At 43.0% G+C, this 24,482-nt stretch overlaps 1 protein-coding gene and 1 long non-coding RNA gene across 16 annotated transcripts in view; one reads left to right on the top strand and one right to left on the bottom strand.

Annotated features, from left to right (window-relative positions):
• LEF1 (lymphoid enhancer binding factor 1) overlaps positions 6 to 24,482 on the bottom strand; it is a 119,568-nt gene continuing 95,091 nt past the window's right edge. For 3 of the 15 annotated variants that reach the window (XM_021100277.1, XM_021100273.1, XM_021100279.1), the window contains exons 9-13: positions 24,298 to 24,345; positions 20,254 to 20,361; positions 15,942 to 15,990; positions 15,222 to 15,262; positions 6 to 1,168 (exon numbers count right to left, since the gene is read on the bottom strand). In XM_021100277.1, coding sequence (XP_020955936.1) covers positions 15,228 to 15,262; positions 15,942 to 15,990; positions 20,254 to 20,361; positions 24,298 to 24,345 — 240 coding nt within the window. In that variant the 3' untranslated portion in view covers positions 6 to 1,168; positions 15,222 to 15,227. 15 annotated transcript variants of the gene reach the window in all.
• On the top strand, positions 11,738 to 14,643 carry LOC110262175. Its single transcript, XR_002346835.1, has 2 exons — positions 11,738 to 12,606; positions 14,275 to 14,643. It is a non-coding gene; the product is annotated as an uncharacterized LOC110262175 (long non-coding RNA).

Here is a 24,482-nt window from a genome sequence, read left to right as displayed (position 1 = left end):
AAAAGTTGTTTTTAAATGTTTTATTACAAAGCTTCTTTTAAAAAATGCTCAGCACGTTAACTCAAACTGGAATGACAATCGTTAGATGACAGTTTGGGGCAAAGGCTGTGCCTTGCTATTAAAAAAAAAAAAAGGTACATCAATGCTCATTTTTAACAACTGGCATAAAATCCCACTAATTGGCTAATAAAAACACACAAATACAGAACATTTAAAGTAATAACAATTCAAGTGCTGGGCTTTTTACAACAAGAGGGTGAGAAGGAAAGAAATGAAAATTCACTGCAAACTGGTCTGCTGAAAGTATCTGGTTAAGGTTTACCATTAAAAAAAAAAAATCATAAAAAAATACAATGAAAGAGGACTGCCAACTGCCACCCACAGAGTGGACTGGCTGTTACGTTTATTTAGTTCTATCAGACACCTTACAAAAACAGAGGCCACTATTTGTTACAGGTAATTCATGGAGAAGCCACTTAGCCGACAAGGTATCGCTCAAAAGGCTTCATTTTGTTTTTATTTCAAACTTTTCCAATCTTTGAATTTGACTTAAAAAGCTCATAGCTAACAAAATATACAAGAAAATTAAAACTAAAAAGTGTAAATTAAAAAAATTCAAGTTTAAAAAAAAAAGAAGCAAACAGAAGATTGATCCTTTTGCACTGTTAAATAAAAGCTTGAGAAAGAGAAATGCAGACAGAAACGGAGAGGACTCTTCCACAAGTTCCCCGCCAGGACGCTGAGGGCTGCGCTGCTGCCACTCCAGGTGCTCGGGGCAGACAGAAGTAGCCAGTGACTGTCCTTGCCAGAAGGTCACAGGTGTGGATGCAGGATGCTCTGGGAAGTGCACGGCAGAGACAGGGGAGGAAAGCTGCTCAGCTGACCCGGGGCCTGCTAGCATTCTCATGTGCTTTTTTTCTTTCGAGAAACCTTTTATGCTTTATTGTGGAACTTGGCTCTTGCAGGAGATGAAAGGGGGTTTGGCAGTGATTGTCTTTATGGATCAGCCTTGCTAGCAGTGACCTCAGGGTGAAGCTGGTAGTCTCCTTTGGGGTCCACTGGGCAAGCCATGGAGATGGGCCAGGTTTTCAACAAGCTTCCATCTCCAGAAGAGGTCCCGGGGTCGCTGCCTTGGCTTTGCACGTGGGGAATGAGCTCCGTTTTCCACCTCAAGAAGGAACAGATAAAATGCTGTTAATGTGAATCTACTATTGACTTTTACAGATTTTAACCTCTAATCACAAAGAGCATCTCGGGATGTCTGCATTTAATCAATCAACCGCTTTGTTGATTTGGTGATGGTAACATGGACTGCCCCATGGCAGCTCCAGATCCTCAGACTATGGTAGAGAGGAAGTGTACTTTATTAAAATGCTTACTTTACGTACATTCCTCAATGAAAAAAACGTCTGTGTGAAAAACCTCAGGCGGGGATGGCTAAACATGTGTTGTAATGGCGGCAGTGGCCAGAGCAGGGGCCACTTGTCATTCTCAGTCCACTGTGGGGGCCACTGCACGCGCTCACATGAAGCTAAGCCGCACTCGAGTCAGGCAGTGTCCCACATACTCTTGCCATGCGACCAGGGTGTTCTCTGTCCGCCGATGTTCCATCTGAGGCATGTGAGCCTTTCCTACTTCACCTCAGACTTCTCACTTCTCAAGATTTTTTTTCTTCCTAACCACTAGGATCTCTAACATTATACTTGGAACGTACAAGTATTTAAAGATATTGCTGATGATGAGGGGTGTTCAGAAGGGAGACTCCTCAATCCCCAAAGCTTTAATAATCAGATTTAAAAAGTGACCCATTGTAACAAGATGAGACAAAGAGAAAAGGAAATGAAAGCCTCCCAAGTTCAGTTCCTTCTCCCTGGAGAGCATCTGCCTCCCTTGCTTTGACCCTGGGGAGCTGACTCATCCAGCTGCAGGAAATACCTATTCTTCATGGACCCCAGCAGCAGACGAGTCTCAACTTTTTGTTTGCAGTGACCTTGATAGAAGCAGACATTTCTTTTAAAAAGTTAATTCTAAGTAGTGGAGTGGATTCCTTTACACTTTTTATTTAACTGGGAAAGAGCCTTACAGGAGAAATAAAAAGAAGCATTGGCAGTTTAATAATGAAAACTAAACTTTGGATGGTGAGTTACAGTCTGCTGCGATCTGCAGTCTGGGTGCTGTGGGGGAGCTGCCCCAGGACGGGCTCAGCCCCTGCCTTTAAGGGGCCTGGAGCACACAGGCGCACACTGGGTGCTGCAGTTAGGACAATTCTCAGCTAGGTGTTAGCATGATCACTGCTAACCGCCACCAGTGCGGTCCCTCAAAATGACTGATCAGAACAGTGACAATTCTGTTTACCTGGCTGGCTACTGAACAAACCAGACAAGCAAACACAAAATGGGATAAAATCAGCCACAGCATGTTGTCAACTGGTCTTCAATGACAATTTCAATTCCTATTCTCCTGGAAAACTAACCTTTCCCCCTTTCTCAGGCAACTGCACTATAGCGCTGTGGTCTTTTAAAATGTAATCAGAGTACAGATGCTCCACACAGGAGGGTGGTGGAGGAGTTGCGAAGGGCCCGGGTTTACCAGGAGGCAGGAGCAGAGGCCGCACGCTGATGAAGGCGCAGCCCGCAGCTTCCTGTCCACACTGACTCTCAAAGGTCTGTCTGTGCTGGGGCTATGCTGGTGAGGGATGGCGGGGCAGCTGGACACCAATGCTCCCAGTCAGAAGAGACTGGCCTTGGCATCCAGGAGTGTCTGCCTGCTCACGGAGACAAACCGTCCCTCTGTTGGGACCTGTCCCCACCCCAGCCTCAAGTGAGGTGGTAAAGACAACCGGTGTGGCCTTGTGGTGGCCCCCAGCCTCCGCACCAGCTCACCGAGTCATCCTTTTCCCTCTTCGTGGCACCCACAGGGCCTTCTCCTCTTCCCCTCTTGAGCTGAGCACAATATAATTGCTAGAACAACCCTTGGCCAGGTGGCCATTCGGCACAAGGATAATACATGCTTCCTTGGAAAGAATTTCAACATCCTTTAATAAAGCCATTTCTTTCTATAGCCCCCCATTTCCCCACCATTATTTTATTATCTCAGTATCCTTACAAATCCTCACAAGAAGGTTGGTTTCAGAGATGCTCTTACAACCACCAACCAAAAAGCAACTCCTCCCCACCTGAGGCACTCTCCTGATAACACACCTAGTATTTAAAAAACTTGCAAGGAAATTCTATCAAATAAGGCACCTCATTTGAATCTGGTTTCTCCTTTAAAATACAGGGTCACCATGGCAGCAGACCAGTCTTAGCTCCAAAGAGAAGAAATGGGGGCCTTCCAGTGCCCCCCACTGTTATCTGTGTTAGAGACCTGAAAAGGGTCAAGTTAAGATTCTTTTCAAGAAACCACAAGCATGAGGCTCAGGAGACTGGAGACTCCCCACATCTAAGGCCTCACTGGGGGCTGTGGCTGAGGTGGGGTGGCAGGCGAGCCCCAGCGTAGCCCAACCCAGCAATGGAGTCATCATCAGAGCCACAGTGCAGCTGCCGCTTCAAAGGGAGCTCAGAGTCTCATCTGATGGCCGTCAGGCTTGGGGTCCCTCCACCACAAGTCACATGTGGGTCGTGCATAGAGTGGATCTGAAGGGGCAACATGAGAAAATGTCCCCCTCCCCGCAACCTGGGAAGCTCTCCTGGACCAAACTCCAATCCTGACAAAATATCCCACTAACCCACATGGATCCAGGAACCCAAGCTTACTCAGTAAAGGGGAATCTCAAGATTTCAGGAAGGACCTGCATCTGGGAGATGACCAGCTCCGACTCTGAGGCAGTAGGGCCTTCTAGGCCTTGGCTCAAAAGCCATGAGGAAAGGGGAAACGCCTCAGAAGGACAAATATAAGCTTCTGCTGGAAGCTGAATGCTTTGCCAGCCCACACCCGTGGGGTTCCAAAGCCCAGCCCCCCAACCCAAGCTGTCCCCCAGCAGGAGGGGCAGCACGTGGAGAGGAGGGGTGACATGTGACACAGGACCTGCAGGGTCCGCCAGAGATGGTGCAGGCCAAGTGGGGACAGCAGAGTGCGCGGGTGAGCACCCTGTGCCAAGACCCCCGGACCTCCCCTTGCTGTCACATAACCTCACCTCCTTGTCCAGAAATGGTTAAGAGGCCAATAAGGGACTTGGAATAAGAGATCCTTCATCTCCCTCCCAAAGGAGCAAGAACTTCAAAAAGTTTTAAATTAAGACGTGAAATTTGAGGAAAGTATCCGAGATCAGTCTGTGAGAGTGAACAGAGGCAGAGACTCTGACTGTGAAGATCACCTCACAGCAGCACAGCACACCCCTCACGCCAACCGCCTGAGGTGTTTGGCCTCGCCTCTGGGCAAACCGACAGTTGGCTGTTTGCTATTCCGGGGCGTAAACCCTTGAACAGAGCAGAGTCCTGTGTTCAGGCAGAGGGGAACAGATCTGCAGAGCAGGGAGTGAGCGGGACAGAGCTGGCAGGCCCTGTCATTCCAAAGGGAACTGGGCCATTCTGTCATTAATGGCTGCGCTGAGGGGACCCTGAGAGAGTCCCCAGGCCTCCTGGCTCCAGCTGGGTCACAGAAGCTGGTGAGGAAGAAGGAAGGAGGGCAGTGGGTGCTGGGCACCGCTGCGCCAGGCACCGGGATGGGAGCTTCACATGCATGATGTCATGCCATCACAACAGCTGTGCTGATCGCGGCCAGTTTTCAGAGGGCTGGGCTGAGCGGGGTGAAAGGTCTTACCTAAGGCCACCCAACCTACACGTGGCAGGACTGGCTTTTGAGCCCTAAACCCAAGTTTCCTCCACCACACCTTAGAGCTAAATTCTTGCTCATTCTCTTCTTTTGGCCAGCCTGCCTGCCTTCCATGCATCCGTCTGCCCATCTGAGTCACCAGCAGCACTGGTGCTGTGCAGGTGGAAGCAGTCTCCATCTAGACCACGGCCCACCCAAAGGTGCTATGCTCTGTTTGAAAGCAGGATGAGCCAACAAAGGGCATAAGAAATTAACTTTGAAATTTAAATCTCTAAGACTGAAAGTATAACCTACAAAAGGCAACCTCAGGTCTTTGAGAGTAACTATTACCCAGTGTTTGAGAAACGAAAAAATGATAACATGTGGTTAAGAAAGTCAGTGCAAGTCTGCTTTCTGCAGCCAAATTCATCCTTAAGTCCTGGCATCCAAACTAGACAGTCGCATAGTACCCTAGTCACAAGCTCTGATGCAAGATGATTCCCAGGAAAAGAGATTTTGCAGAATTCTTAATTGGTCTTAACTTTCCACCTGAGGTTCTGTAAGTAGTGTGAATCTTGCTTTTACTGTGAACATGCTGTGTGAGGTTGGAACAACAGGGATGGAACTAATACCTCTGGACCACACATTCTGGGGAGACGCTGGTTTCCATCTGCAGCTATCGGTTTCTCTTCCTGACCAGCCCCGTGTGTCTCCCCGTGAGGACGAACATCACACTGGTTGGCTGGGCCTCCCAGAGCAGGTCTCACCCGCCAGCTCCTTGCCTCTGCTGGAAACCCTACAGAAGAATTCTTGGCAAAGTGCAGAGCAAGAGAGCCTCAACGTCCATTTTTAATTTTGCAGGATGAAGTGCTTCAGGAGGACAATAACTATGGAGACTCATTTATCTACCTCCAAATTCTTTAGCCATTTCACCTTTTCATAAAGTCTCCCACACCAAAGACACTAACTCACCTTTTAAAAGTGAGGCAACAGAATTAATGCACAATTTTTTTCTTTGAAACCAAGAATTTCTATTGTCACACTTATGTGTGTATGAGTCTGCGTGTCTAGGGCTGCGTGGCCTGGGGAGGCAACTCTGCATTGTGGTTCAGAGCACGAGATCTGAGATGGTTGGTGGGCTGGGTGAAGCCTGGCCTTCATCGTACCACGTGGGTTATCCTGGGCAAGTTAATCAACATACCAAACCCCAGTTTCCTAGTCCGTAAAGTGGAAACAGTCACTACATCTCATCACACGTGCTGAGGGGATGAAAGGAGGTAACAGATGCAACAGGCTTGGCGAGTGCCTGGCACCTGAAAGGACACAATGAATGTTGGTGTCTGTAGTGGGTGGAGACTTGAGTTAAAGAGGAACAGACCCAGGTCTGCATGAGACATCCTGCACACCAGCCACGTGGCCCTGGACGTTTCTGATGTTTTCTTATCCCTCAGACAGGACAGAGATCCCTCTCCATACTGGGCTGCCATGAGAACGGGATGCAGGGGCTTCGACTAGGGCACCCAGGACAGAATATGTGGTCTAGAGGTGATATTTCCATTTCTGTTGTTCCAACCTCACACAGCATGTTCAGGGTAAAAGCAAGATTCATACTATTTATAGAATTTCTGGTGGAAAATTAAGACCAAGAATTCTGCAAAATCTCTTATGAAATATTATAATATCTTAATATCTCCAGAAATACAATGATAGCTGAGAAAAGTAATCCCAAGAGAGCAAAAAAATGTGTTATAGTCACAGAGAATATATCTAAAAATTTAGAAAATTCCAGATTAGATTTAAAACTTACGCAAAAAAAAGTGGGCAGTATTGTTTGACTGAGACACTTTAATTCTTTTCCTCATTCTATCAAAAAGAATAAGTGACTTTGCTAGGGCTCACAGACAGTTCAAGCAGGACTACCCCACTCATCTTTATCTGTTACCTGGCAGCTTCAGACCTAAAGGACACAGCTGAAGAAAAGAGAGCGGAAAGGCCTCAGGCTCTCACTGTAGTATCAAGACATGCATGTTTAAAAAAAAAAAGTTCCCGACAGGCACAGTAGAAATGAATCCGACTAGGAACCATGAGGTTGTGGGTTTAATCCTTGGCCTCACTCAGTGGGGTAGGGATCCGGCGTTGCTGTGAGCTGTGGTGTAGGTTGCAGATGTGGCTCGGATCTGATGTTGCTGTGTCTCTGGCGGAGGCCAGTAGCAACAGCTCTGACTGGACCTAGCCTGAGAATCTCCATATGCCACTAGCGTGGCCCTGAAAAGCAAAAAAAAAAAAAAGGACACACAGATTTACCCTTCCTAATAACAGTGCCCTCCGTACCCCAACGAAATCCATTTATTTATTTATTTGTTTTTTTATGGCTGCTCCCATGCCAGGTGGAGGTTTCCAGGTTAGGCGTCAAACTCTGAGAGCTGTAGCTGCTGGCCTATGCCGCAGCAATACCAGATCTGAGCCATGTCTGTGACCTACTCCACAAGCTCATGGCAACGCTGGACCTTTAACCCACTGAGCAAGACCAGCGACTGAACCTGCATCCTCATGGATGCTATTCAGATTCGTTTCTGCTGAGCCACGATGGAACTCCAGATCCATTTCTTCTGAATTTATATATTATTCAAGTGAGCTTTGTTTTCTGGTTCCCACATCCACAAAATGAATCAGAAGGAACAGATTTACTACTTTAGGGGAGGCGTACAGTCCTAGACAGAACAGGAAGACCTAATAAGTTAAAAAGAGCAGGTTTAAAGAAAAAAAATCCCACATTACTTGAGGTCATTTAGAACAGGGTCAGATAGTGTCATTTCCTTACTACCATAGATCATATGTAGAATACATGCACTGCAGAATAATGGCATGGGGCATTAGAAAGTATTTAGTTTTTGTGTACTCTGTTGAAGAAAGAGGTGTACCCAAGTGTTAAAATGAGAAATTACAGCTTTAGGTACTTAAGGAGGTAAACCTGGAGTTCTTTGGGAAACTCCATTATCCAGAAGGATAATTCCCTCACATTTTGAGATGGCTCAGTAAGAAAAAACATTAAACCAAACTTGTCCAAAATAATTTAAGTCTATGAACTATTCTTACAAGCACTGATCTTAATTTCATGGGTTTTCATGAACAATACTAAATATTATGTATCTCAAGAGGGTTGTAGCAAGCCTCTTTCTTCCATCTCCTATTATTTTTTAATGGCACATGATCACTCTTGCTACAGCCAAGGGTTCAGTTCCGCTTCCTGTTTCCCAAGGAAACTTAAACATAATCCTAGCTCTTCTGACCATTAAAGAGGGAAAAAGAATTGAGGGAAAGGATATTACAGCACAGCAGCGATTTGAAAAGCTCTCACCAAATGTCTGATCCTCTCTTAGTTCCTTCAGTAATGCACAGCTGCCTAGGTCAAATCCCCCCAGCCACCAGCTTATTAGTGAGCTGTGGTGGACATCTGCAGGCTTGCAGCCTGCCTCCTTCCTGACTGTCCCAACTCCAGCACACCCACGGTTGGCGCTGCGAACCCCCAGCAGCCACTCTGTACTGTGTGACCATCTCCTCTGCAACACTTGATTATGGACTGGGGTCGAAGTTTGACTCAAGCTGGGCTAGCCAGGGTCCCTTCTCTGTAATCTGAAGGAATTATCTCTTTGGGAGACTGATACTGTAACAACACAGAGTTTGGGGTTCTGGAAGTGCAGATCAAAGAACAGAGGAGGTCATTCTATGGAAGGAAGGGTGTAATTTTAGTGGATGGAGCAGACGAAGGAGACAGAAAAAGCATTTGGACAGTTCTCCCAGACCACCTTCTAGTAGTTTCCTCGGGCCACCTGCCCTATCGTCTTTGGCTTCCACAAGGTGCTTCTGCATCCCTAAGATAGTTTTCCTTAGACTAGCATGGGTCGTTTCTGCTCCTTGTGGTCAAAAGGCTCCCATCACATGAACACTCACAAGGCATCCTGGAGATGGGCTAGAACCTGAAAGCCTGCAGTCTGCACACAATTCACTGGAACCCGGCAGTGCCGTCAGACAGCCATCTCTGTCTAAGACAGTGTGATCAAGGTGGCCTTCGCTGTCAATGTCTGAATTTCCCACTAGGGAGTCCCTAGTAAAGACACTCTAGTTGGGTCACTGCTGTGCGAATCCTCTACAAGTTGAGCAGGGATTTGTGGACAAACATCAGAGGAGGGGAGACACAGGTGGGCCACTACCTCAGACAGGAACAGGCCGAGTTCCCTTGGGATCTTGACAAGACAAGTGAACACCCGTGATTGTTTTCATCAGGATCCAAGTCCTTGGCTAACTGGCAAGGAGTTGGGCCACACTTGGCTGGGCCTCCAAACCAGAGGATGCTCTGGTAGAGCTTGGAGACAGCAGTGAGAAGGGAATGAGTGGCCGTGCACTGCCACTGTGGCTGTGCCGAGCTTGTCTCCCACCTCCGCATGGTTAGTGGCAATTCTAGGCCACGGGCTCCCTAAGTGCTTGACATACTTAGTGCCTAGCGTGTGACTAAAAACGAAGAATGGAAAACAGGATATGGCTTTTTCACTTTCTCGTTATCAGAGTCTTCACTTTTGAGACTTTGGACAAGCCTGTTTCTCTAGCTGCTTCCAACTTTATTACATAAAAGTGCTTGGTTTTACTTTCTTATCTAGACTGGCCAACCTGGGAACAAACGCCCAGAGGCTCATTGATAATACGGGTGACTGACCACCATCTGTACTCAGGGAACAGAGTTCAGAGCAAAGATTAGGCAAAAGTGTCAAAACTCACCAGGGTAAGCCTTACCAACACTATGAAATAAATATTTTTCTCAAAGAGACCACTGAAAGTACTGAGACCTCTCCCTGGCTCTTAAGAGGGCAGGGCTTCCGGCAAGGCTCCTAGGAGACCTTTAAAGTCATGAGCCTCTTGGTCCTGAGGATGAGGATTTCCAATCAAATCAAAAACTGGAAACCTTTTCTTAAAAAAGATGTAAATCCAAGCACTGCACTACTGCTTTCTACACTGTACTAGAAATTACCTCTCTGACACACTTCTTGGATTCAGAGAAACAAAGGCTCAAGTTTTTATTTAGTAAAAAAAATTTTAATTTCTCGGTTTAGCAAGTGTACAAGATAAAGATTATGCCAAGGCCTAAAACAGCGTGTACAAAACGACATCTGTATTGAGTGCCTATGTGTATCTCTAGGTGTGTGTCTAACCAAAGGTTTTATTTTTTAAAAAAGATAGCTTGCTTCTACTTGTAAACTAGCTCTTTGACATTATATAATCAAAGGAAATACATTGAAATATATCTTTTTAATTTATACAATTTTAAGATAGTGGACTTTGTATGTTTTGCTAAACTAAAATAAACCAATCTGTAAAGTTGTTTTTAAGTTAGTAAAATCAGAATGATAATTCTCTTCAGCTTTTCAAAAATTCTATTTCTTTGCTTCTTTTAATTCCTTATGCATCTTGATTAAGTCGGGAAGAAAGGGAAGGTCAGAATTTGATGATAATCTCTGACTTCCGACAAACTCTTAAGATGTTACATATTCCAAATCAAATGTGTACCAAGACACCAGAAACTCACAGTAACTTGATTGTTGTTCTATCAAATCCAAGAATTCCTTCATGACTGGACAGCTCAAGTGTTACCTACTCCAGGAAGCCTTCCTTGTTCTCACTCTGCTGCATGTACTTTTTGTTCTCTTTATTTTTATGCAGTACACTGTATGCACTTCCTTCATAGCATAAAACGTATTATTTCATAATTATCCATTTGTATGTCTGTGCCTCCCTAAACCCAGAACTCCTCTGGGAACAGACAGGGTCTGTTTAGCAAGTAACCCCACTGCTTAAAGCAGCTGTTAACTTGCAAGAGTAGATGTCACTGTATGTTTGGAGAGTGAATAAACAAATGAGTGGCATTTATGATACTGGCCATCCAGCTTAACACAGGACAAGGTATGCTGTCTCACTGCCTGAGGCCCCGGGATCCCAGCTTTCCCACAAGTAACAAGTTAGTCCAAAAGGCTCAAGGTGAATTTGGATTTCTTGAAAGATCCTGCAGCGTGGGAATCACCTCCGACCTGGAGGAGTGCCTTTTAGGGATCCCGTTTCTAATTATTCTAAAATTGGTTTGTTGCTAAGTGTTGAGACTGGTTTCATGCTAATTTCTTTGTTTCCACCTGATTTCAGCAGAGTCAATATTCTTATACAAAGCTGAAAGGTAGAAACACACAGGGAGATGGGGACAGCGCTGGGTGTATGAGGATTGCAATGGCCTTCCCTACCAACAAAGTGAAAGCAAGGAACGTAAGGCATATATTTTAAGGAGCAGAAACACAAATTTTCAAAGGGCTTTTCTAATCACAGAGGAGAGTCTTTTTGTTATTAGTGGGGTATTTTCCTTATAGTCCATTGTCCATGCTAGTTCAGAGTAATGAAAGTTCTCTAGCATTTACGCTACCTCATGGACATCTAAGCTCAACCATCCTTCTAGCAATAGGGGTTTTCTTTAAGGGCACCAAGATAATGTTAAGTTTCACTGCGCAGAAGGAAACCCTCTCACGAATCTCTTCATGTTGGAGTCACAGCTTCTTCCCTGTCTGAGGCTCTGTGTTCCGTTAGCTTTACCTTCCTCAAGGGAGGGCCATGATTTCAGAACTTCCCTTCAGCACTGAAAACGAGTCCCGTGAGATTTCACTTTACACCATCTGGAGAATCAAGTCTAACCAGATATTTCTTCTGTCTTCAGCTTCTAAGCTGAAGCCAGTACTAGTGGGACTCAAGTCTGGCAAACAAGGAGCCGACCACATGATGGCATCAGTGGGGAAGCAAAGGCCCCAGTGAGGGACAGGGCTTCTGAGCACTGGCTCCGAGGAGGAGAGGCAGGAGGTGACTGAGACAGGAACTGAAGAGCAACCACAGCGTGGACAAGTTGTTTTCAAGATCATACAGGTGCTTAATAGTTACACAGGGCCACTCAGACCTAGAATGAGGACTACAAATTAGCAAACAAAGAGACCCAAGTCCTTTTAATGACACTGGGAGGCAGTACAGCCTGCAGGGTGCACAGTGGCCCAGGAAGCTGGGCCTTAGAGGTGGGTGAGATGGCCCTTTCACTCCTGCCTGGGGAGCCAGTCTCCTGGCTGAAACCAACTGCCCCAGCCACACAGCACATGGAGGGCTAATCTGAGCACTGGGGTGGCTCTACTGTAGTTTAAACTCTACAACACGGTGGTCTGACGCTCTGGTCTTCATTTCTGGAACTGCTCTGTTTTAGAACAATACACAGAATACCCTCTAGGGAAAACAACTGGTTATCACCAAGTGTTACTTCCCCAAAAGGGCCTTTCTTAACCACCAACCCAGAGAGGACTCTCAAATCACTCCCCCTTTCATTTTTATTATAGCACTTATGGTTCCCTGTTTGTTTTTAATTGACTGCTTTTCCAGCTATGTAAAAGCAATAAAGAGCAAGAACCTCCGAGCCTCATTTGATGCTGAATTTCCAGGTCTCACGGAGCTAGCTGGCATTTATAAAGTGCTCAATAAATGCTGAGTAATGACTAAACAACTACTACACATATAGAAGTTTCTGAATTTTTAAAACAAAGAAAGGGGTGGGGAAACAGTAGGGAGAGTTTCACTCCTAATTTGCTGAAATCTTTATGAATGCAAATCTGAGCTCCTCTCCGCTTAGTAATTCTTATCAAATGACTGCCAGTGTGGCTCTCTAAAATAGGATAGTGTGGAGGACAGAACTTCAAAGGCTGCATGACTGATCCAGCAACGAGACGAGAGAGGAACACTGGAGACTCTGATTAAGTGCAGCCCAGCCGACTGGAGTCTCACTGGCCGCTGGTGAGAATTTTTTTTCTTGGGGGGAGGATGGGGGAGGACTTTGTTGTGTTTTTCTGGGACAGGGTAGAGGGGAAAACTTGACTTTTAGAAAAAAACAAGTGATAAGACAGGACAATGATTGCTGTAACATTATTTTAAAAAGGGACATTGGGGTATGTTCTAGGACAAAAACGCACATTCAGCCTAATCTTCTAAAATATTATATATGTTAATCATTAAGGACACAAAACCAAGTACCAAACTATGAAGTACAGAAACATACTTTTAAATGATTTTTAATAGAAATAATGTTAAAGATTTTTGGTGCAAATAGAAGACAGAGTAAATCAGCGCATGTTGGTCCTTAGCATGTCTCGCTTATAAGGGCTTTTAGAGGCAGAGCATAAAGAGGGCTGCTGTCGAGACCTAAGTGTTCGGAGTTTACAAGGACAGCTTCCTTTTTATGTATTTATTTTATTGCTTTTTTGGTTTTTTTTTTTTTTTTTTTTTTTTTAGGGGCATACCTGAGGCATATGGAGGTTCCCAGGCTTGGGGTCTAATTGGACCTACAGCTCCCAGTCTACGTTACAGCCCCAGCCACACCAGATCCGAGCCGTGTCTGTGACCTACACCACAGCTCACGGGAACGCCAGATCCTTAACCCACTGAGCAAGGGCAGGGACCGAACCCACAACCTCATGGTTCCTAGTCGGATTCGTTAACCACTGAGCCACGACGGGAACTCCAGGACAACATTCTTTTTAAAAAATGCAAAAAAAAAAAAAAAGTACAAACGCATGTGCTTGCTACTAGAATTATTTCTACTCTGATGCCATGAGCTTCTGAGGACAGGGCCTGTGCTCCTAATAACAAAGTGGGGAGGCCAGCTCAGAAAAGGTCCCTCAACTAATAGCCATTGGGTTGAATTAAATACAAACATCTGTGATATTACTTTTCTGATACCTTGTTTGGTTACCTATATGAAGGGCTGATCCTCTTCTCACCTGGAGAAAAGCCCTGCTGCCTGCACTAGTTTAGAAGACTTGATACCATAAAACAACGACGCAATTTTGAAGAACCTGGGGAATCTGAATAAAGATCAGGAAAGTTTCAGAGGAGAGGGCAGCTGAGTTAGTTCTGGTGTGGGGTGGAGGGAAGAAAGGGAGCCACATGCAATAAACCAAGAACCAGAGGTGGCAGGTGTTACGGTTCCTGTTGTACAGTTGAGGAAGATGAAGATTAAAAAGCTCAAGAAGATTGCCTAGGCAAATAGCTGATTTAAAATTCATATCTACTTGGTGCCAAAATCTCTGCAGGCTCCTCTGGGCAAGTATATTGAAATTTCAGGACCAAAATCAAGTTCTAAAAGATTAAATGGTCATCTGGTTCCAGTCAAAAACCAAATGACCTGCCTGCAGGCTAACGCTCTTCTAAGAAACACCACGCAGACCTATGCTGTCCCCAGGCAGAGGAAACGGGCTTTCCAAGCACAGGGACAGCAGTGCGGCAGCCTCAGGCTATCTGGGGGATGGCAAATACTTTTGTTTGGACTGAGCACAGGACTCGAGGTTGGAGGCAAGGAGAGGCAGATGCAGAGCCACGCGAATGTGTCTGCACTTTGTCCTTCAGACAGTGGGACCCGCTGACCGTTTTTAGGTTGGGAAGTGACACAATCCATCTGTGTTTCAGCAAATCCCTCTGGAGGCAACACAGAGGATGAACTGGCAGAAAGGAAGCCTGGAGGCAGGAAAATTATCCAAAGGCAGGAAAATAATCCAGATGGAAAGTCTGAGCACCTGCGCTGGGGCTGTGAGACTGCTGCATGAGAGCAAAGACTCGAGACAGACCCAAACTACAGAGCTGATGGGACTGGGATGCAAATTCCTTGAGAGTAGAGAGCTTCAAAGGGAGCGCCTCGGAGAAGAACTGTCACTGTGTGGACACACTGAATTCAAGGCCAGCAAAGACCGAGGCAATTTACAAAGCTAGGTTCCCACCAAGGCTGGTGGTCATGTCAAAAATGAAATGAAGTAAAATAAATATTACCTATAAAGATAAGACTGTCATGGTTACCAAAAAAGAACTCGATAGCAGAATACAGTTAATCAAGTAAGTCCCCACGCCGTATTTTTAAATAAGAGAAAAAAGGAAGCATCTCTCTTTCACTTGAAACAAATATACTATTTTTAAGCCTCTTAATATCATCTCAACTGGGAAGAAGTCTCTACATGTACAGCTAAAACTTCTTGACTCCTGCCAGTACAGGCCTGAGCTCCTGCAACACAACCCGGGGTTTGCGGAGTAATAAGATGGTGTTTTGTTTGTTTTTTGTTACTTTTTTGAAGCAGGCAGATTTGCCACTGGTCAGTAAGGAATACTTGACAAGTTAGGGAAAGAGGAATGGAGAAAGATTAAAGGGGCAAAAAGGGAAGAAGAGAAGAGAGAGACGCATACTGTATTGCAAATCCATAGCCGGTATAAAAACCATCAGATGTTTTTAGCACTGATTTGATGGTGGCGGCGTTTCCTCTTTAAAGGCGCAATGCTGGGTGGCATCAGTACGAGCAAGAAGAGTCACAAGCAAGTGCCTCTGTTTATAACTAATGTCAGCAGTAGGACTAGAGAGTCGTTCTTACCATGTTTCAGATGTAGGCAGCTGTCATTCTTGGACCTGTACCTGCAGAAAATTGTGTCTTTAACAAATTTTTATTGAAGAGGGTTTTTGTAACATTCCAAATATGTAGTAGCTACAATATTATGTGGACCTGTCTGTTTTATTTCTTATGGTTCTTATACCAGCCACTTTTATTTGTGCAGTACAAGTAGAGGCCTTATTTTTAATGAAAGAAAAAGGGGGAAATAAATAGGACCTCACCAACTGATGCCTTGAATTTTATGTTACAGGAAAGATAAACCCTATCATCATGTTTTACATTTTTAAATAACCCCAAACCACAGAAAAGATTCTCAAGGGGATATAAGCATATTACAGAATCACCATAAAAAAACTGTGTTGTAAGGAGTTATGCAAATACAAAAGAACAGGAGTGTTAAAGCGGAGAGAACACAGACAACAAAAGCACAAACAAAACCAAAACAATAACCACAGCTAACAACAACCACCAGGATTCCAGGTGGACAGGGTTTGGGAAAGGAGCTTTTAAAGATGTACCTTCACATAGTGATATTTAAAGGAAAGGTCTTTCAAATATTTGTAAAGAATTGCAGGAAGAAAAGTAGAGTTGAAGAATCACGTTATAGTTGAAGAATAAAGCATTGTGTAGAAAGAGGCAGCCTACTTTAAAAGGTGTTTGTCAGAAGCAAGACAACTGGCTGGAGAGTCACATGGTGCCTACCTGATGTAGATTCCTGTAGTTTCTCTCTCTTCCTCTTCTTTTTCTTACCCTGGAGGAAAAGAGGCACACTGTCATGTTACAGACTTACTATGAACACATCGATGAATGTGATACAAAAGGATGGGCAGGCAGTCAACCAAGAGATCAAGATGCCTCACTTTCTGTCTCTCTTTACCATCTGTACCTAAAAACAGAGCAGGAGACAACAGTTTTCGATCTGTGACCTTTGCCTGTATAGGTTCGTATTTAATACCATTAATACTGACTCTGGTAGGTGACACACACACACACACACACACACACACACTGATGACCTAAGGCTGTGGCCATAGAACCCCTTTCAAGGAAAGCCCACTTGAGGAATTCCCTTTACTTTTAGCCGTCACACTTAGAACCTCCTTCTGGCAGTGTTCATGATTAATCTCGCTGTGAATTCTACCATCTAATTACAAGTCCAGGATGTTAACTGAGGCCCCTCAGCCCCCACGGCATAGACACGATGCAACCAAGGACAGCAGTAGAGGCTAAAACAGAACCTGAGAAAACTCAAAAGGTAATTTTAAAGACATTTCTGGCAGCTGTGGACCTTGCTTCCTAAAACAGACATAATAACATGAATATGCTTGCAATTTTAAATACAATTCAAAATCATCTTACTCATAAATGTACAATTTTAGGTCCCACTTATAGTGGTTAATTTTCTGTTTTTCTTAATTACTTTCCCCTCAAGAAAACTGTAATAGAGCATAGACACAGTATACCTCTGGTTTACCTAAACAATAAATGACCAACCTGGATTAGGATCGTCTTTTGAAATAAGTGTAACAGATTACACATCACGTCTAGTATCTCTACCTTATGTCTGTTTGAGTCTCAGCACATCTCTGCCACCTAGCATGTGCCTAGCACAGGAGACTGTGGCCTGAGGTGCCGGACTGGTATTGCCTTTGTGAAATAACTGGTATTATATTCTAGAAATACACTAGTGCTTCAAGAGCACTTACATTTATGGTAGACAAAAGAACCTAAGGAGTTTGGATGTATTAATGCCAACTTACGCAACAACAAACAAAATTCATATGTAGTTAACACATATAAAGTTTTCATTAAAATTATACATAGTACTGTGGTTTTAAGGATGATATTTAAAAGCTCTAGCAATACAAATATTTGGCTGATTTTACCTGAGAAAATATGTGCACTACTGATTTATGAAAACTTCAGTTATAAAAAATGAAAGTTATAAAAACAAAGTTGTAAAATCTATGATCCCATAGAATTGGACATTTTAAATCATATGATATATATAATTTTTTTTTTCCTTTTTCAGCTGCACCCGTGGCATATGGAAGTTCCAGGCCAAGGATCAAATCAGAGCCACATCTGCAGCAATGCTGGATCCTTAACCTACTGTGCCACAGCAAGAACTCCAAGATATATATTTACTATGATCTCGCTGAATGTCAGTATACTATTCTGACGACTAAATGCTAAGATACAGGGCATGTATCTTATTTAGAATGTATTCCTATACTCTTATTTTAAGAATATACCATAATGTCTTTAGCTACAGTGATACCACTTGATTGACTTGTTTGCCTTAGAAATTAGTGGGCTTATTTTGATTATTATAAAAACTGTATGCAACAAAGCTGGGCTTCCTCTTCATTTAAAAGGATCCTAAAAAGTTATGCAATTTCCTTTAAAAGTGCAGAGGAAAATCGTGAAAGGTAAATTCATATTATCCTGGTTTTCTTTAAAACTACTTCCTTCCCATCTCTCCACATGGAGAAAAGGGGAGAAAGCAACAGGGAGAGAACATGTGTTCCTTTTATCTTTTTTTTTTTTTTTAAGTGAAAACTTACTTCTTTCCTTAAGGATCAGAACCAGAAGCGTCACTCACTTAAAGACATTCAACTCATAATGCTCAATCTATACAAAGTCGCAGCATAGCAAAGCTCTCCCAAGGGTCAGAGAAGGAAAGTCACTCCCCTTACAAGGCCAACCACACCCAAAAGACACACAGGCAAGGGTGAGAGGAGGCCACGTCTCAACCCTTTAGGTGGGGAACTGATCTTCCCACTTAAAGGACATCACAAAGGCTCTATCCAGAAAATGCTAATTATGGTCCAGAGAACAGAAGCCCAGTTCAGGGTGCAAACTCAACTAACGCAGTCTCCCTTCACAGGCTCTGGAAGACTGAGCTGGCCTGCCTGGAGGAGACATACTGCACTAACTGTGACATCCGGGGGACCTGGGTATCCCTTGCTGCCTGGCCACTATGTGGCCCTGGGCAAATGACCTAACCTCCTGATTCTTCAATTTCCTTTGTCCATAAAATGCAATACTCTTTATGCCATGGAATTACTGTAAGGATTAGGAAATAACACAAAAAAGAATTTAAGACAGTTCTTGACAATAGACATCATTAAAACGAACAAAACAATTCGGGAGCATTGATGAAGCTGCTGCTCCCAAGAAACAGATAGTAAGACTCTTACTTCCTATGTCATAGTTGCATCCAAACCTTGACTAGGAGTTATTTTCTCTGGAGCATGTTACATGAAACAAGTGTGTTCCAAAAGTCTTGGTGCCTCATTGCATGGGATGTATGACCACAGACATGCTGCCCCATGGGACCATCTACAGCAATGGCCACACGTTCACTTACATATGGATTCATGGCTTTACCCTCGCCCTTTTCAAAAAGGACAATTCCATTTAATATTAAGATTGTCCTTGCTGGCACTGTGAATGTCAGCTTCACAAGAAACATGAAAGTGACCTTCAAATTTGCAAATTAAGGCTTAAATAGTCAAAAACATTCCCTTCTACAAAATGATAAAACTAGTATCATTTATACTTTCTCAGAAATAGTTTTTGCTGTATCAAGACTACATGAGTAAGATGTTCAAACTCTAAAATAATAATTGGCAATGTAAATGAGCTATTTTTTGCCAATAAAATCAGTATAACTTAAGAAACAGTACTTACCTTCATCTGAATCAAATGTATAAAAGACATCAGAGTGCATTAATATGAAACTTTTTTTGTGTGTGTTTTTAGGGCTGCACCTGTGGCATATGGAGGTTCCCAGGCTAGGGGTCTAATTGGAGCTGTACCCGCCAGTCTACGCCAGAGCCAAAGCACTGCAACCTATACTGCAGTTCACGGCAAGGCCAGATCCTTAACTCACTGAGCAAGGCCAGGGATCAAACCCACAACCTCATGGTTCCTAGTCAGACTCATTAACCACTGAGCCACAACGGGAACTCCCACAATTTTTTTTTTTTTTTTTTTACCCAGTTCTGATTAGTTTGTGGCAAAACAATCACTTGAATACATTGTAAGAAGTGTAAAATATCAATACTTTTGGAAAGAAATCTGACAGTATCTATCAAGATCCTTTAAAAGAGTTATATCTTTTACTCAACAATTCCACTACTATGACTCTATCCTACAGAAATAAGTTCTAAATACAGAAAAAACTGTTAAGCACAATTCATTGCAGGATTATTTCCAATTATAAAAAAAATTAGTAAATGTCTAAAAGCAAGGGAAAATTGTATAGCCGTTAAAATTGATATACCAAAACACTAGGCCATAACAGAAGAATACTTAGTATATATAAGAGCGAGCAGCATGACACAAAAGCATATGTGGACACACACACACCCCCCCAAGTAAAAAAATACAGAAAAATACTGCTATTAATGTTGCCTTTATATGATGAGATCATGGGCTTTTTAAGAAAATCTTTTTAACCAACACTTTAATGATAAATTTTTTTGTTTTGTTTTTTTGCCATTTCTTGGGCCACTCCCACGGCATATGGAGGTTCCCAGGCTAGGAATCTAATCAGAGCTGTAGCCACCAGCCTATGCCAGAGCCACAGCAATGCGGGATCCAAGCTGCGTCTGCAACCTACACCACAGCTCACGGCAACGCCAGATCCTTAACCCACTGAGCAAGGCCAGGGACCGAACCCACAACCTCATGGTTCCTAGTCGGATTCGTTAACCACTGCGCCATGACGGGAACTCCAAGTTTTTTTTTAATTAAAAAAACTTTTACTTAAAAAATTCAGTAGCACTTAGAGCCAAAAAAAAAAAAAAAAAAAATATGACAGTGCAAAGCTTTCAAAATGCAATATCCATGAAACCTTTATTATAAAGTTCATTAACTTTCAAAAATAGCAAACAGTCCCAGCATTAGATACACCCTAAAACACATTTCCTTCACAAGAGCAAAAGAGAAAGATAATGAGTGAGAGGAGAGAGCCAAGAGCCGCTGGTGTGTAGAAGGTGCTTACATAATTGTCTCTTGCAGACCAGCCTGGATAGAGCTGCATATGTAGCTGTCTTTCCTTCCGTGCTAATTCATAATATTTAGCCTGTTCTTCACGGGAGAGGGCATGCCACTGAAAAAGAAAGGGGAAATAGGAAAAAAAAAAAATCAAGTAAAGGCAAAATAGCAACAGTATTATATATTTCATATTTCAAACACCAAAGAATGAAAACACTAAGCATTTAAATTTTTATTTTTAAATGACAGAAAACCATATGTTGTGGAAATCCACCCAGGGTTTGGTGGCTGGAGTGATATTCAAGTTTTGGTTTCTTGATTCTCTTCTCATGTTACATGAATCTTGTCAAGGGATCGAAAGTGAAATGGCCTGACACCCAACCTCTCTCTCCAATACAAATTAAAGAGAACATTCACTGGTGAACCTCAAACCCAAGTTAGCTTTTTCATAGTTTGTAGCATATTGTGACACCTGAACCCAAGCATATTTATGCAAAATGAAGTAATTTCCACATCTTTTCCTTCCGCATAGATACATCTTTGCCTTACATGCACACCCCACCCCCATTCTGTCAAATGAAGAATATGAAACCTTCATCATATGATCCTGTCAATAAAGCAAGACTCTTAAGTCAGTCTCAGTCTCTTCACCCACACTTCACGCTGACTTACACCAATTGTCCATAGGGAGAACACAGATAACACCGTACAATCACACATGCACTCTTTACGTTTTTTGTTTGTTTTTGCTTCTTAGGGCCACACCTGCAGCATATGGAAGTTCCCAGGCAAGGGGTCGAATCAGAGCTACAGTTGCCAGCCTACACCACAGCCACAGCCATGCCAGATCTGAGCCATGTCTGCGACCTACACCATAGCTCACGACAATGCTGGACTCTTAACCCGCTGAGCAAGGCCAGAGACTAAACCTGTGTCTTCATGGACACAAGTTGGGTTTGTTACTGCTGAGCCACAATGGGAACTCCCACACTTTTATGTTTTTAAGCTTCCTTCTGATGGAAAGCAAAGAGCACGAACTAAGTTTAACATCTAGACTTTGAGACTGTAGAATCTAATTTGGAGAAATAGTGGCTGACAACCTGCAAAATTTCTATTTTCCTTTATGTAACATATATATCACATGGAGCAAAATCATTTAAGCAGGCAAAGCACTGTTTGGAATTTTAAGCACACTGCTTTGTGTGTTTGCCCCAGGGGCACAGTGGGTAGTTTTCAAATACATCCCCCTACTTCCCAAATGCCAGGATCTGTCATCAGAACCTCCCAGGAGAACTGGCTGCACTTTGGGGGGACCCATTAGCCAAAGACGATGGCTCAGAGTCAGTGGTTGCAGAAGTGGACCTGAGACTGTGCACGGTACACCCACACGCTCTCTAGGTCGGCCTGGTTCCCACTCCATTCTCCCAACTATTCTGGTATGTGCTGCTTCCCATTTTGTTTCCTCCCATTAGAGGGTGGGCGATTCTTATTCACATCTACTCTGCATACTGATTTCGATTACCCTGTTCTTGTTTTTAAAAATGATAAAAAGAAAAGGAAGGTGTGGCTGGATTGATGGAAGGATGGAGGAGTGAGGGAGAGAAGTGGAGGAGAAAGAAAAGGTGTTGCTCAAGGAGAGTCTGTCTAAGCCCTCCTCCACTGGGATGCAGCCCCTAGGGCAGGGCTGGTACTCTCCTTAAGAAAACAAACACCTGCTGCTCTTGCCTGTTAAACTCTGAACTCTTGGGTACTAAAGTACCTCTGGCCTCATCCCATTCTCCACTCCAGCCTCCAGTCCAGAGGCAGTGGGGCCACAGACAGGGCAACGGATTCCACTTCTTTCAAAAAGCCCCTTGAAGGTCAAGGCTTCTGTGTTGGGTAGGGTAGATGATTTAATTTTTAATTGCTTTAGAACAGAGTGTAAAGTTAATAGGCAGGACACACAGCAGGATTTGACCTTAGCCTTAAAGGGCAAGTCAGGTGATATGCTTTTCTTTAAAAACAAACAAATAAACAAACCTACCTGATAAAAGTTACCTGATACACAGTTGCTTGTACCAGCAGAATAATCACAATTCGTTGGGTTAAGCCTAAAAAGGCACATTTGAGGAACAGTGGAAGATTTAGGCAGGAAAAGTCACACTGCCTCTGTCAACTGACGACTCTTCTAAATCTAAGACACTGACCTGATGCTGGAGACCTTCACAGGGAGTAAAAGCCAAACTAGGCACAGTGGAAAAGAGCAGTGTACACTTTTATTTTTAAAGACTGTTCATTAAGATTTTGGGAGCTCCCAGTGTGGCACAGAGGTAACAAACCTGACAAAGATCCATGAGGATGAGAGTTTGATCCCTGGCTTGACTCAGTGGGTTAAGGATCCAGTGTTGCCGTGAGCTGAGGTGTAGGTTGCAGACACAGTTTGGATCTGGCATGGCTGTGGCTGTGGTGTAGGCTGGCAGCTACAGCTCCGATTCGCTGATTCAACCTATAGCCTGAACTTCCATATGCTGCAAGTGTGGCCCTAAAAAGCAAAAAAAAAAAAAAAAAAAAAAAAAAAAGGTTTGATTTAGACAGTTTTGGTGCTAATGATGTGACTGGCAAGAAACAAAGTGTCCCAAAAAAGGAACAAAAAAAGAGACTAAAAGGAAAAAAAGTATAGAAGTCTTACTCTCTCTAAATTTGTTTATTCATTTGAAAATCTCTCATATTACTGAAATATGTCAATATAAAGATATTTCATATAAAACATTTTTGTAAATATATTTTTATATATAAATATATTTTATGTAGATATATTTTAAAGTATAAAAAAGCTTAAGTACTTTATAGTATAATTTGGTGAAACTTACAGCAGCTTTATAACTTGTTGAGAAAACCTGGAATTGTGTAATTATCTCCTAAAATGTGTACAGAGTTGAGTCTTTCACACAAACAACCAGTTGTACACGCAGAAATTTTTCAGTTATAGCAGGAAACTTAGGTTGACAAGACCCCACCTAACAAAACTGAATAAAATTCAAGGAGAAAAAGCAGACCCATAAACTAAACTGTTTACTTGCATTTTCGATTGCTCTTAGTCCTCTGGTATTTCTAATGCACAAGCTCTACTCACAGATGAAAGAAACATCATTTACCAGAGTAAAACAATAGGTAAAACTATGGTATTAAATTTGTGCATTGGAAAAAAAAACAAAGCTTGATATAAACTAGAAAGATGATCCTTAGAGGAATTTCTGAAACACAACTGACTAAAAATGCTTTCCTATCTTTTTTCTTCCTTTTTTTTAGGGCCACAACTGTTGCATAATCAAGTTCCCAGGCTGAGGGTCAAATTGAGGCTGGATCCTCAACCCACTGAGTGAGGCCAGGGATCCAACCCACATCCTCATGGATACTAGTCAGGTTCTTAGCCTGCTGAGCCACAACAGGAACTCCTCTATCTCTTTTGCTTACTTAAAATTCACCTACTTGTTGGGAAAATACCCATTCAATTGGAAGAAATTTATGCAGTCAATCCCAAGATTTAAAAATTCTGGCAACAGATCTACAATAAATGGATTGTAATTAATAGCCTTCAAGGTATGAAAAAAATCTTAAAGTAATATATCATGTTATTATTACTTATCATACAAAGACAACTTTGATTCATTCATATGAACAAACATTTCTATGCTAGGGATACAGTAAAGATGACTGAAAATCAAAAGATAAAATGTTCCAGGATGAATTTCAATTCCACTATTAGGAATTCTAATTATTCCAGTGTAAAACTTCATGATTTTAAAGCCAGGAACTTTAAAGAACTAGCAATGACTGCGCTGCCAGAGGGGTGTTATGAAAGGACAAAAAACCTGATCTTAATCAAAGAGCTCAGAGACCTATAAATAGAAACAGGTGTCCAAATCAAAGACAGAACGAGACCCCAAATGAGAACCATCCTTTAGGACACATGCTCTGATGTGGGGGTTGTTAAGTGAGCTGAGAAGGTAGCAACTGTTGGAAATGCGAATTAAAAATAGGAAGCATACGTCCATATCATATCCTTACTTACTCTCTTGAGCAGGAAAATAACTCCTGCTGGAGGACCAGGGACCTTTAACTCGAGGAAGAAAAAAAAAAAAAAAAAAAGTGAAAGATTTTTACACACGCTGGAATAAGAACCCTTCTTTTCCCCTGATTCTTTCTTTTAAAGGGTCAGGGGAAATGGTCATCAGTCTTTAAGCTTTTAGGGCAGAG

The sequence above is a fragment of the Sus scrofa genome, chromosome 8 (genome assembly GCF_000003025.6).
Source record: "Sus scrofa isolate TJ Tabasco breed Duroc chromosome 8, Sscrofa11.1, whole genome shotgun sequence".
Classification (NCBI taxonomy): Eukaryota; Metazoa; Chordata; class Mammalia; order Artiodactyla; family Suidae; genus Sus; species Sus scrofa.
This window is presented reverse-complemented; position numbering and strand designations above follow the sequence as displayed.